We start from the raw sequence: 13,212 nt of genomic DNA, 5'->3' as shown, positions 1-13,212 counted from the left end.
CTAGGAGCGGTTCCTGACGCCCCACTCTGACCCCATTAGATGGCCCTGCTGTTCTCTACCCTGTCCTCCTTCCCTCTAGGGTAGCGCCAGTCACTGTGGGTTGTCAAGGTCAGGTTTCTACTTTTCTGTCTGCCCAGTTTCTTGAAGACTAGGAAGTTATCTTAGTCATTTTTATATCTCCAGCATTTGACAAACTGCCTGACACATAGAATAAATGAGTAAAGGTAAATCTCCCAACTATACAGTTAATGCTCTGCTCATCATTTTACATATGATTTTACATTTAAAGAGTTCAGTGTTACCTGTTAACAGTATTGTTGTCTATAAACCTGTCCCTCTCTACCTCTCTTCTTCCTCCCTCTCATACCCCTAGCCCAGTATGTGCTCTGAGCACTGGTGAGCACAGACCAAGATGTTTCATTTGCTCCCCAGGGGACAGGGCTCCACTCCATACCCTGTGGTTAAGGCGATCCAGCTGTGGGGAAAGGCTGAGCAAGCCCACCGAGACCACTTCCAGAGTGTCTGCTACAGACTTGAGGCCTGTCCAGACGTGGGGAGCAGGGCAATTGTCAGGGACGATGGAAAGGGGCCGGCACTGGGAGAGTGGAGGGCTTAGGGTTCCGGGAAATGACCAAGCCTAATGCTGGAAGCAGAGTGACTGTTCTGCCCCAACACCACTCCTTCTGGTTCTGGCTGAGCCAGCAGGGTCAGTTAGTAGTTGACCTTGACTGCTCACCTCTTGGCTAATGGAGGGAGGGATAGGGGAGGAAGTTGTCAACTGTAACATTCAAGGGTTCAATCTCTCCTCGGGGAGCTCTGATCCTGAGTATTAGGACTAATCTCTCCCTGGCTCCAGGGGTGCAGTTCAACATTCATCCTTGATTTGGGGAGCATTCAGGGAAGGCCTGAATCAGTCTATTCTCAGGACCCAAATTTGGGCAAACCCTGGCCAGACTAGTACTAGTTTAGGGGTGGGAGTGAAGACAGTAGGCAGGAGGAAAGGGCTTAGCAGGTATGGGGGGAAGTGGACTGGTCCAGGGACGCATCTCTGAAGGGCTAGGAGTGGCGGGGATGCTAGCCAGGTGATCAGCTTAGGGGCATGATCTAAATTAATCCTTGTAATCCCTGGACCCAGGACTCAGCCTCCCTCCTAATCTCATCCCAGCAGATCATCCTCTCTGAGGATTGATGCAGCCATTTATCCCCCTTTACCCTTATTTCTAAATGCCTAGATTCTTTCATTAAAAAGAAAAAAAGGGAAACTTTTAAATATGCAAAAAGTACAGTGCAGAGAATAACATAATGAATATCCATGTACTCACCACTGAAATCCAGTAACTGTTCATTTCTTGTCCCATTTAATTAAGAAATAACCCAAGATAGCCCTTCTATTTATGGTTTTACAGTTTTACTTAAATACATGTATCCACAAACAACAGAGAATCCTGATTGGCGTGTTTTAAAAAATATATCTAAATGGTGTTATATTGTACACATATTCCTGAAAACGACAGAGAATGAGGGAAATGTAATATTCCAATAGATAATGATTGCGTATTTTCCAAAATGGAAGAAAAATACAGTCCTCGGGTTTAGAACTGAGCTTATAAACACACTGCAAAATATTGAAGAGAAAGAGAAAAATCTTAAAAGCAACCAACCAGAAAAAAAAAAAAAACCTTGTTTGCCTACAAAGATAACAATTGGCAGCTAAACTCTTTTTAGCAAAAAAAGTTTATAGAAGGACTTGTATTTCTATCCCTTTTCTCTGCTTCCTTGGGCTGGTGTATATCATTTTTAGTCTTCTTTCTATGGACAAGGTAGAACTTTGATGTTCTGAGATTTATGCAGGATATTCAGTCCCAGCTCCTTGTCTCAGGTTGGCTGAGGCCACATATCCTATATCTGAAACCATTAAAACGCATCTCCAGTTCCCTGGGATATATCTGTGATTTGCGTCTGAAATGAACCATGGGCCACTGTGTTAGCCCTTTCCCCTTCTTCGTCTCTCCCTCCTCCTCTTCCTCCTCCTCCTTCTTGTTTTGTAGTCCTTAAATTCTGATATCTGGGGATTTCCCTTTTAAAACCAATTTTGCAGTTGTTCATATTTTAATTTTTAAATTCTGTTTTATGCAGTATTTCTCTGTGTTTTAGGGGACACTGGGTGAAGAGAGAACTACATTAGTTCAGTCTGTCATGTAGCCAGAATTTCCTCTCTAAATCCTTTTTACCTTTAGTAGTATTCCTAACAGTATATTATAGTTTGCAAAGGGTTTTTACATGTAATTTCTGATTTAATCCTCCCAACTCTGAGAAATGAGTATTATTGTCCCCATTTTACTAAGAGGAAAGCTGAGATTCAGAATTGTAACTTTAATCCTAGCTTTTGGACTTTGAAGCCAATGCATTTCATAGCTTGGGTTTTACATAGAAAGTTGGCCTTATCTTGACCTCTAGCTCAGGCCCACCTCCCAAATTGTCCTGATCACTTACTCTTGACCTGAGGCTCTCTGAGAGGCTTTCTGCCTAACACAAGGCAACACTTTGGCTCTGGATTCAGCTCCTGGAGCTATATTAATTCCCTCCTGCTCCGTTTGGCCTCAGTGGTATATACATGGCTAACGGGGAGACTGACTGGTAGCTTGTCCTCAGGGTCCCTTTATTTAGTCACCACTGGGCCATCTCTGCTTCTACTTTTAAAAGGGCAGGTAGTGTATACACGTGTGGCAGGGAAAGGGGGACAGAAAAAGAGAAAAAATTTTAAAAAGGAGGGCTCGTCCGGGATTTGAACCCGGGACCTCTCGCACCCTAAGCGAGAATCATACCCCTAGACCAACGAGCCACTGATAATTATACTTTGCCAGATGTGCCTTTCCTGCCACATCAGCAGCCGCAGCAGTTTGTGGTTCCTAGAAACGGCCTCTCTTCTTCCAGGCTGGCTCCCAGCCCAGGCAGGCTGCACTCCAGCCGGCCTCACCCCTCGGCTCTCTCTTGCTCCTCCCCGGCCCACCGCAGAGTCACACAGATGCCCCATGTTCCAGGCAAGGCCCTTTCTTCCCCACAGCCAACCAGTTCTCCCCCAGGGCTGAAAGGTGGGGTTTCTAGGGATGCTGCTGAGGAAGAAGGAGCCCGGCTCCAGTCACCTCCCCTTCCGGGAGCCCCAGGGGCTGGGGGCCTGTCTGGCAACTCCTGCACCATGAAGAAGCACACTGCTTTCTTACTTCATGATCAGACCACCAGAAAAAAAAAAAGTCCCCCAAACTCATCAGCTTCAGAGGTGAGGACTGAGAAGTCTGTCCCAGATCACCCTTGATTAGGTGATGTTTGCTAAATTACTGTTTCTTCATCTGTCAGTTGGGAAGTAACACCTGCCCGGGATGCCTTATAGGGCAATTTGAGGATCAGGAGAGAAATAGTATGTGAAAGCACTCTGCAAACTGTAAAGCGCTGTACAAAGAAAGGGGTTATTATGATGGCAACATGAGGACGGGGAGAAAATACACAATAAGAAAGCTGCCACTTAATGCTCACCGTGGGCTGAGTGGTGTGATCTGAGCTTTACAGATCCTGCTTAACCTCGTAACAGCCTTGTGAGATGGCTGTCACCTCACTGTAAGAAAAAGAAACTTGCCTAAATTCAGCTTATAAGAAGCCCATTTATCTGAATCCAAAGCCTGTTTGAAATGGAGTACACGCTGCTACTCAGACTTTCTAGAAAACCAGAGATGGGAATACATCCTGTAAATACGTGCTGTCCCTCCCCCACCTCATCCTGCCCAGGGAGGCTGCAGAGAAGAACCTGCCAATCGGCTCAGGGTGGCCTGGGTGGGGGCTCTTCAGGCTGGGGTTTCCCAAATAAGAGTGACAGAGGAGGTCACACCTCAGAAACTGGGGCCTTGTAGGAGCCCTCAGTAGGCTCCACCAAGCTCTCTCTTTAGTGCTGCCACCATACCACAGCCATCACACCCCCAGGACCCTTGCTTACTTCCGGGAGCGGGGGCCACCCTCTGTGAGGCCTGGAGCTCCGGGTGGGGGGCTGGGACAGGGACCTGTCTCATTGACCTTTGGATCTGGCCCTGTGTCTGGCACTTGGCAATCCTGCGGACAAATACAGACAATTCCCAAGCATTTCTGGGTGCTTGGCCTTGTGTAAGCACTTGACCAGATTAATCTCATTTCATCCTCACAGAACAACTGTTGCAGGCATCTCTTAGCACACATTTGTGGAATAAATGAACATGTGAATGAACGAAAGAAAGGAAGTCAGGAGTGTGCACAAAAAAACCCAGTGGCAACAGATATACAAGTGACTCCTCATCACTGGGCTGGAGATAAAAACCACGAGCCTGAAGAAACCCTTCCCACCCTCCATCCAAAATCAGGCTTCCTAATGAACCAACCCGTCTGCTGAATAGAGGGAAGAATGGCCTTCACTTTAGAGAACGGAGTGGCCAACATTCCTTTGTACCCAGGGGATAAAGTTTTATTATCTCCATCCAGGAGTGTCTGGACTAGATGACTCGCTCTGCTAACTAATCATGGCCAGAGAGAAAGGCAACAGCTCATCTATCCTAGAACCAAGAAGACTTTTTTTGGGTAGCTGTTCTCCGGCTTTAAACTGGCTTATAAATAAAAGCCACTCAACACGTCATTCCATTACCTCAGCACACATTCCCTAGTTGTTTCTCTTGCTGGGTGAGCCAGGGGTGAGGTTGCTCTAAGCAAGGGCTCCAGGAGAACCTTGCTGAGAATGTTTCAGGGCTGAGGCCAGGGTTGGGTCCCAGCCAGGGCTTCTCTCTGGGGGTGCTATTGGAATTTGAGGCAAGATCATTCTTCTTGGTGTGGCCTGCCTAGAGCAGTGTCCTGCCCCCTCAATACCAGTAACCCCCTCTTTGCCTGCAGCCATAATACCACCCGCCCCCATCCCAACCCCACACACTTTCAAATGCCTCCAGGATGGCTGGTCAGGGGAGAGGAGCGCTACTCTGGTGGAAATCCATTGGCACCTGCCATGCGTTGTTTTCCAGGCTAAAATTACTGTGGCCTTGAGCTAGGCAGTAGGATTTTAGGACCTCACTGACTCATTTGTCTGTGTGTTTCAAAGCCGCAGATGCAATTCTCTAGGGAGAGTCATGGCTCTGCCTCTGGGGGTTTCTTCCCCTTCCTCCCAGGCATGAGGATAGCATTTGTTCAGACAAATCCTTGGAGGATTCCTTATTTTCACAACAGCCTGTGGACCTTTCCCTTATCTCTCCACTTGTCTGGAGAGCCTTATGGCGAGGGGGCAGTATTTAACAGACAACGTTGTCACAACACATCATTTCAAGCTCATTGTCACCTCCTACACATCAAAAACACAGCGAAAAGCAAACACTGGTTGCCTCTAGAGAGGGGACCTGGGAGCCTGGGTGGGAAAGAAATGTATTTTTCACCAGACATTCTTTTGTCCTTTTTGAATTTTGAGCCCTGGGTACATATATAATCCACTGAAAACAGAAATGAAATTATAAAAAACTAAGCAGAGAGAAGCAACAATTAGAGGGGATCAGGAGAAATGCCTTTCAAGCCTCCAGAGAATTGAAATGTCCTCTGGGTCAGAGCAGCCGGGCAGAGTTGGTATTTGGCCCCCAGCCGAATGGTTCTGGTTTATGTCCAGTTCTGAATTGTGCTTTGTACAGAGCCCATATTGAGGGTAATGGCAGTAGACCCAGTCCTGTGAGACTGGTCGTCGTGCTACTCAGGAATGCTGTTGAGGACATTGTTTATTATATCACACCAATGTCTCCTTTGTGAACCCCCATGCTTGTCTGTCATAATCTGAAGAACAGTTGGTTTGTGTTTACTTTCTGGACACTGAATTATGTAAATGAATAGCTGCTAGAAAGCACGAATGTGTGGTCCATCGATAGTGAGCTCCCAGAGTGGTCATATTCCTTTCTTTCTTTCTTTTTTTGGGGTTCTGGGGATTTGAGTCCCATCTGGGGTGAAGTGGTTTAATTGCCAAATTTTTTCTTTTCTTTTTTAAATTGAAGTATAGTTGATTTACAATGTTGAGTTAGTTTCTGATGTACAGCATGGTAATTCAGTTACACAAATTTATATATTCTTTTTCATTATAGGTTATTATAATGTATTGAATATAGTTCCCTGTGCTATACATACAGTAGAACCCAGTTGTTTATCTATTTTATAAGTCTAAATCCAAATCAACGGTTCTCAACAGGACGGGAGGGGAGCAGGAGGCAATTTTGCCTCTTAGGGGACGTTTGTGTCTGGAGACATGTTTGGTCATTATGACTAGGGTGGTGGTAGTGCCGCTGGCATCTAGAGGCCAGGGATACTGTTAAACATCCCACATTGCACAAGACAGCCACCCACCAACAAAAGAATTATCTGATCCAATACGTCAATGGTGCTGAGGTTGAGAAACCCGGGTCTAAATGTACCTAACATGATCTTCTGTAAAGCCTTAATGTATTATCATGTTCCTAAATTAATAAAGTAAATTTAAATCTGAAAAAGGTACAGTATATATATTAAATGTACAGTTGTCCCTCAATATCCATGGTAACCTCTGTGGATACCAAAATCTTATAATGCTCAAGTCCCTTATATAAATTGTGTAGTATTTGCATATAATCTGCACACATCCTCCCGGATACTTTAAATCATCTCCAGATTACTTATAATACCCAACACAATGTAAATAGTTAGTACAATGAAAATGCTATGTAAATATTTGCCTGCATAGGGCAAATTTAAGTTTTGCTTTTTGGAACTTTCTGAAATTTTTTAAATTTTTGAATATTTTGGTTGAACCTGTGATGCGGAATCTGGATAGAGGGCTACTGTACCTCAAATGTCTCCAGTTTTGGGTTTTTTTTTTTTTAAATCATTGCCCTTCTCCTTTACCACCTGCCCCCTCCTCAAAATCTCCCCTCCTACTTCATGGCTTCAATGACTCTGAAAAGTTTTTTGTCTCCTACTTAGATACCAGTGAGACTCTATGCTTGCATAGGGTACTTTTTGGCCTAAGTCCCCCAGGGGCATCTGCCCTATTTTAGTTGTGTCTGGACTGCTCTTAGCTTGGGCCTATGGCCCCTCCTTCTGATGTGGGGTGGAATAGGGTGGAAAGAGACAAAGTGTCAGGACAGTACCAGCCGAGGCCAAAGATGCAGCCAGCTGTCCTGAGTAGTTAGTGGAAGTAAGAGGGCCTGGGTGTCTTCTACCCATATCGGTTGGGTTGGCAAGCCAAGCCCAGGGGCTGCCCTTGCAGGCTCCTGTCCAAACCATTTGCAGAGGTGGGCATCTCAGCAGAGTCCTGCAGACAGCTGAGGCTGACTCACTCCACTCAGCCCAGGCCAACAAGTGGCCATGTGCCCTGCCCAGGGAGAGGCACTTAAACTACTGCCTTCAGGGGCAGCCTGTGGCCCTGGCCCTAAGGGCCTGCCCAGGGCAAGAGGTGTGCTGACTCAGGCAATCCAATGGAGAACAAGTGGCCTTGCAATTCCTGGACCCTTATCTGGATCTCACCAGGAACCTCTGCCAAGAATTTAGCCTGTGGGTGAGTGTCTGTGTGGAGTGTGTGTGTGCATGCACACATGCACACTCTTGTGCCTGGAAATGTCAGTGTTTCAGAAATGGCTGACACGTCTCCATCTAGTCTTTCTAGCTCAGGCAGGATTCAAGGGACATAGATTAAAATCCTAAAGTGTGGCCTTCAGGGAGTGTTAAATGGAAAGCCCAAAGCGTTTGCCCAGCTCCTCTAACTTGGAAGGAATCAGACATAAAGTCTTTCTCTGCTGCAGTGGGTAGCAGCCACAGTCTCTGCTCAGCTTTCAGATCTTCGGCTCTTGCCTTTTGCTGGGCTCCTTGGTGACTCCTCCATGCATAGCTCAGTAGTCAGCCTAGGATTTGCGGGGTGTTTATATGCAGATTTGAAGGTTTCCCCTTCTGTGGCCTCCTTCATTCCAGGAAACCTACCTTCAATTTTCAGCTGCTTTGGAGTCTCAGACTATCTTTTGACTCTACAAGCCAATAAAGGCTGGGATTTTGCTTGAGTTCGAGCTGTCCCTCACCATTTAGATGGGGAGTGTATTCAGGAAAAAAAATCATTTGAGTATAGATTGCAGGTGGCTCTGTTCATTCAAGGGTTGAGTCTCTCAGTTTCTGCCTTCTTTGGGAGTACTCTACAGTGCTTTCAAATAGTTGTTTTTCATATTTTTTCTAGAGTTTATAACTTTTACCTATAAGAGGATTCATCTGATAAAAACTACCTTGCCATTACCAAGCCATCCTTTCACTTTTAACTTATATATATTTAAAATGAGTCACTTTTATCTATATATCTGTAGTCTACTGAGGTGGGGAAGAAGATACACTCATAAGGGCTGAAGTGTAGTGTTGAGTGTAAGTGCAAGCAGAGCTTAGAGCAGAGCTGGGGTCTCTGGGGTGGGCTTCCTGGCAGAGGACTTTCCGAGTCAGGCTGAGAGCGGGGCCGGGCTTGGATGGGGAGACAGGAGAAAGACTGGCAGCTTGGGCACTGCTGAGCTAAGGACAGGGGCAGGTGTGAACATGGCATGAGAGAGACAGTGAGCCAACCAACCTCGACCTGGCTGGGGGAGGGCTGAGTAGGAAAAATACCCTCTCTGGGTAGACTCACCATGAAGAAACTGGCAGCCTGGGATGCCTTAGACCTCTAGGCATTGTCGAGTTGCCCCTGAACTGTTCCATGAAGGCTGTTACTAAGGCGCTCCAGGGCACTGTCCATTCCCTGCCCCTTCCCACAGCCTGAGGCTGGTTCCCAGGCTGGCTGTGAGCCCAAGATCCCTGGAGAGGGAAACTTAAGGGGTACTGTCCACAAAGGGGCAGGCGGGGTGCAGACACCTGTAGGGATGTAGTGGTGTTTGAGCCAAACAAAGAGGGGTGCCCTTGATAGTTCCACTCAGAGGAAAAAAGGGGTGGAAGGACCTTTATTAAATATGGGTCAGCACCTGCCCAGGCCCCATTGAGCCCACTCTTATTCATTCCAGCACCCAGCATTGCATGTCCAGATTCTTTGAGCCCAATCTTTTATCCTCTGAAGAACACACAATCGGCTTTGGGGCCACGAAAGGAGGTTTAGGTGAGGGTTTGGGGTCTCTAATCCCAAACTTCATTCTTAGGAGGCTTAGGATCAGTATTGATCTTTCAGGGAGCCTGAAAGTGGCTTTGGAGGAGAGTCCTTTAGCAGGGTGGGGGAGAAGTGGTGGTGGGAGGATGAGCTATAAGAGGAATCAGAGCGGGTGGGGGACATCCCATGAGCAAAATGTCAGAGGAGGAAGAGTTTTATCTGTTCAAGAACATCTCCTCGGTGAAACCGTGGGATGGGCCTCAGTACCACCTCGCCCCTATCTGGGCCTTCCGCCTCCAGGCAGCCTTCATGGGCTTTGTATTCCTTGTAGGGACGCCACTCAATGCCACGGTGCTGATAGCCACACTGCGCTACAGAAAGTTGCGGCAGCCACTCAACTATATTCTGGTCAACGTGTCCCTGGGGGGCTTCATCTATTGCATGTTCTCTGTCTTCTGCGTCTTTGTAGCCAGCTGTTATGGATACTTCGTCTTTGGGCGCCGTGTTTGTGCTATGGAGGCCTTCCTGGGCACTGCAGCAGGTACTGCGGGAGACGGGGGCTGGGGGGAAGCAAAGGACTCTGCTCCAGGATTGGAGCCAGGGACCAGGCTGTTGGGTTAAAGTGGGCCCCTCAAGAGGAGTCTGGGGGATAGAAGTTTGGTGTTCTTTTGAATACTGAGGTGCAAAGCAACCCAGACCAGAAGTCTGACCACCTGAGTCCCAAACTCTGCTTGACTCATCATCAGTCCAACCCTCCTCCCAGCCCTCTGCCCCTGTGCTTTCTCCACCCCTGTATTCTGCTCTGTGTTCTGTCAGGATGAGTGGGGCTATTTACTCCATTACCCTCACATTTCATCACAGGTCTGGTGACAGGCTGGTCACTGGCCTTCTTGGCCTTTGAGCGCTACATTATCATCTGTAAACCCTTCGGCAACTTCCGCTTCAGCTCCAAGCACGCAGTGATGGTGGTTGTGGCCACCTGGATCATTGGTGTTGGCGTCTCCATCCCACCGTTCTTTGGCTGGAGCCGGTGAGATTGCGGGGCAGTTGTGCTAACTTAGCTAGAAGCTCAGGTTGTGAGGGTGGGAAGAGAGTTGGGTCTAGTCTTTGACCTCTAATTTTTAAAGAACTGGTGGGACAGACAAGGGAAAGGGCTGTGGGAAAGAAGGGCTAAAGTTTACTCTGCAGTTGGAATTGCTAAAAGCTTGCTAGTAAGGACAGAAAATACTCCCTGCCTGAAGTCACTCCAGGTTCTTAGTGGAGAACACAATCCAGGAACCTCCACTCCCATTCCTCTAACTCTTGCAGTGAGCCTCGCAATGAGCAAGCACCTGGTCCCTTGCAGGTACCTGCCTGAGGGCCTGCAGTGTTCCTGTGGTCCCGACTGGTACACCGTGGGCACCAAATACTACAGCGAGTACTATACCTGGTTCCTCTTCATCTTCTGCTACATTGTGCCTCTCTCTCTCATCTGCTTCTCCTACTCTCAGCTGCTGGGGGCCCTCAGAGCTGTGAGTGGCTTTTGTGAGGGTCAGGGGAGAAGGGGTCAGAGGGCTCTAGGTGACAGGGAAGAGTGGGTGAGTGCTCTAGCACATCAAACAGCTGGAAATGTCCATAGCCAGGTAGAGGGGTATCAAAAAGCAGTGAAGGAAGTGGGGACAGGGAGATGATGAAATAGAATGAAGAATAAGGTGGAGTCATCCCTGCTCGGGTCTGTCAAGAGATGCATGGGTTGTTTTCCAATGTCACAGATCAGAGAGCTGCCTCCATCTTGCCTTCCTCAAGGAATGGGAGCCAGAGGGACTAGGCCAGAAGGTGGGACAGAGGAGAGACAATTAGAACAGATAGCCCCTGGTAGAAAAGGGTCCAAGGATCTGGGAGATCAGGACCAGGGAGAAGAGGGCGCGATGTTTTCTGTGCTCTTCTCAGGTTGCAGCTCAACAGCAGGAGTCAGCGTCCACCCAGAAGGCTGAGCGGGAGGTGAGCCACATGGTGGTAATGATGGTGGGATCCTTTTGTCTCTGCTACACGCCATACGCTGCCCTGGCCATGTATATAGTCAACAACCGTAACCATGGGGTGGACTTACGGCTAGTCACCATTCCTGCCTTCTTCTCCAAGAGTGCTTGTGTCTACAATCCCATCATCTACTGCTTCATGAATAAGCAGGTAAAGCTCTCTGTTTACATTCCTCCGAGACCCTGGCCCATGAGAACTGGTTCTTCCAACAATGACTTTTAATTCAGATCATCTTGGACTCTACTCAGAGGCTTTCTAGTGGTGAACAGGGGAAACCATGGAAACCTTTAATTGGCTGGAAAGCACTTGGTAAGCACAGGGGTGAAGATGTGGTCATCAAGACAAGATCACAACCCAGGGAAGACAACTTGAGCCACAAAAATCAAGTTGCTCTAAAGGGCAGGAGGAGAAGTGAAAAGACTGTTTCATTGAAAAAACTGATAGACTGACAATTCCCCTAAATAAATAGTCCTTCCATTTCATGAGTTCTTAATCCTTTCCAACTTCTAGGCTGCAGGAACATTTATGTAAAGCACAGAAATCACAGCACATGCATAAATTTCTAAAACAGCTTATCATCTGAAGGTACCAGGTGGCCTCCTGTCCCAAATTCTGAATCTAATAACTCAAACTCAGATGAATCTAGGAGGGTTCCTGTCTTATAAGGCAAACACTCTGCTTTGAGAATTGTTACTTTGTTTTCTCAGCTCCAGAGATGGATTAAAAACGAACATGAAACCTCTTGGAGAGAAAGAGAATTGGCAGTCCTTTCCCAGTTGGGAGCATCTTCTAGTAATAGTGGAGTGGGTGGGCAGGGCCATTCTGGGGCCACTTCTGACAGTGCTCTTGTCACGCAGTCTGGTTCATGAGGTTTCCGAACAGTGAGGTCTCAGAGTTAGCCAGAATGTGTAGGGATTATTGTAGACCCAGGGGTAGCAAGTAGCCTTAGCCTGGTTTATAGCTAGCTGTCAGGATTGAGATGATATATTCAAAACTACCTGAGGAGATGCTGGGTATAGGGCATTTGGAGGAGGCTTTGGTGACACAAAGAATGTGATCTTTCTTCCCCCATGCTTCCTGATGTTATCTCCTCTGTACTGGTCTGCCCAGGGGACTATCTCCAATTCTGCTCTTTTCCTTCAGTTCCGAGCTTGCATCATGGAGATGGTGTGTGGAAAGTCCATGACAGATGAGTCTGACATGTCCAGTTCCCAGAAAACGGAAGTGTCTACTGTCTCTTCCAGCCAAGTTGGCCCCAACTAAGGAGCCACACTGGCCTATTTGCAGCAACTAGGATTTTACATTTAAGGAAATTTCTATTTTCTCTGTCAAACCAAACTACTAACAACACAGAAAAAGGGAAGGGGAGTGATAGTCATCTGGGGCATCAATTTTCCATTTTCCTACTATTTCCTTCCTACTTACACAAAGCTACTGTTCCAGCTGGGTCTGCATCAGACCACCCCAAAGGCCACTTCAACAATCATCAGTTTCTACTCTTCAGTGGCAGTCTACAGCACTTGGAGAACAAATATCAAAATACAATGCAACTATGGCTAATTTTTCATTGTATGGACAGTTATTTTCCTTATTAACATTTTTTTCCTACTGAAGAATCTGTTCAGAGATGATACAAATTACAATAAACTTTTGAAAACACCTCAGAAATGGGAGACATTAAAAAAATAAAATAAGCCTTTTAGTAGGTCCCAATTATGTGTTTGAAAGAACTTTCTTATGCTCTGCCAGCAGTTGCTATAGCTTTGGCAGGGACAGCCATGGCCATAAACCCCCGAGCCAGCATGAATTATTCCAGGTGCTTCCTTTCCACCAACCTCCTATTTGACTAAACCTATACATCTGTCTTAAGCCGTGTATTTACTAAAGTTAATAGCTTAATTCCCTGTTATGTACTCAAAATGAATTTGCACATCTTAATACCATTTATAAACTATACAAAAACGTGCAAAAAACTGTTTTACTTTATACTCCCCCAGCCACCCCATGAAGAGCCTTTCTGAAATAAAAATCAAGATAAATGTGTGTACATTCAGAAATGGCTTGTGTTTGGCATCAGACAA

The 13,212-nt window shown here is 46.8% G+C and overlaps 1 protein-coding gene and 1 non-coding gene across 2 annotated transcripts; one reads left to right on the top strand and one right to left on the bottom strand.

The window, feature by feature from the left end:
* Positions 1-2,770: 2,770 nt before the first annotated feature.
* Positions 2,771-2,842, bottom strand: TRNAP-AGG. Its single transcript has one exon. It is a non-coding gene; the product is annotated as a tRNA-Pro (tRNA).
* Positions 2,843-9,242: 6,400 nt separating this feature from the next.
* On the top strand, positions 9,243-12,394 carry OPN1SW (opsin 1, short wave sensitive). Its single transcript, XM_006184725.2, has 5 exons — positions 9,243-9,653; positions 9,974-10,142; positions 10,458-10,623; positions 11,042-11,281; positions 12,275-12,394. The coding sequence occupies exons 1-5, from the start codon at positions 9,299-9,301 to the stop codon at positions 12,392-12,394; spliced, it is 1,050 nt and encodes a 349-aa protein (XP_006184787.1). The 5' UTR covers positions 9,243-9,298.
* The last annotated feature ends 818 nt before the right edge of the window (positions 12,395-13,212 follow it).

The sequence above is a fragment of the Camelus ferus genome, chromosome 7 (assembly GCF_009834535.1).
Source record: "Camelus ferus isolate YT-003-E chromosome 7, BCGSAC_Cfer_1.0, whole genome shotgun sequence".
Taxonomy (NCBI): Eukaryota; Metazoa; Chordata; class Mammalia; order Artiodactyla; family Camelidae; genus Camelus; species Camelus ferus.
The sequence above is the reverse complement of the archived record's forward strand: the minus strand, read 5'-3'. Positions and strand labels throughout refer to the sequence as shown.

Coding starts and splice junctions, on each gene's coding strand:
- OPN1SW (XM_006184725.2), top strand. CDS start 9,299: ATGAGCAAAATGTCAGAGGAGGAAGAGTTTTATCTGTTCAAGAACATC. Junction 10,143..10,457: donor CCGTTCTTTGGCTGGAGCCG/GTGAGATTGCGG, acceptor GGTCCCTTGCAG/GTACCTGCCTGAGGGCCTGC. Junction 11,282..12,274: donor ACTGCTTCATGAATAAGCAG/GTAAAGCTCTCT, acceptor CTTTTCCTTCAG/TTCCGAGCTTGCATCATGGA.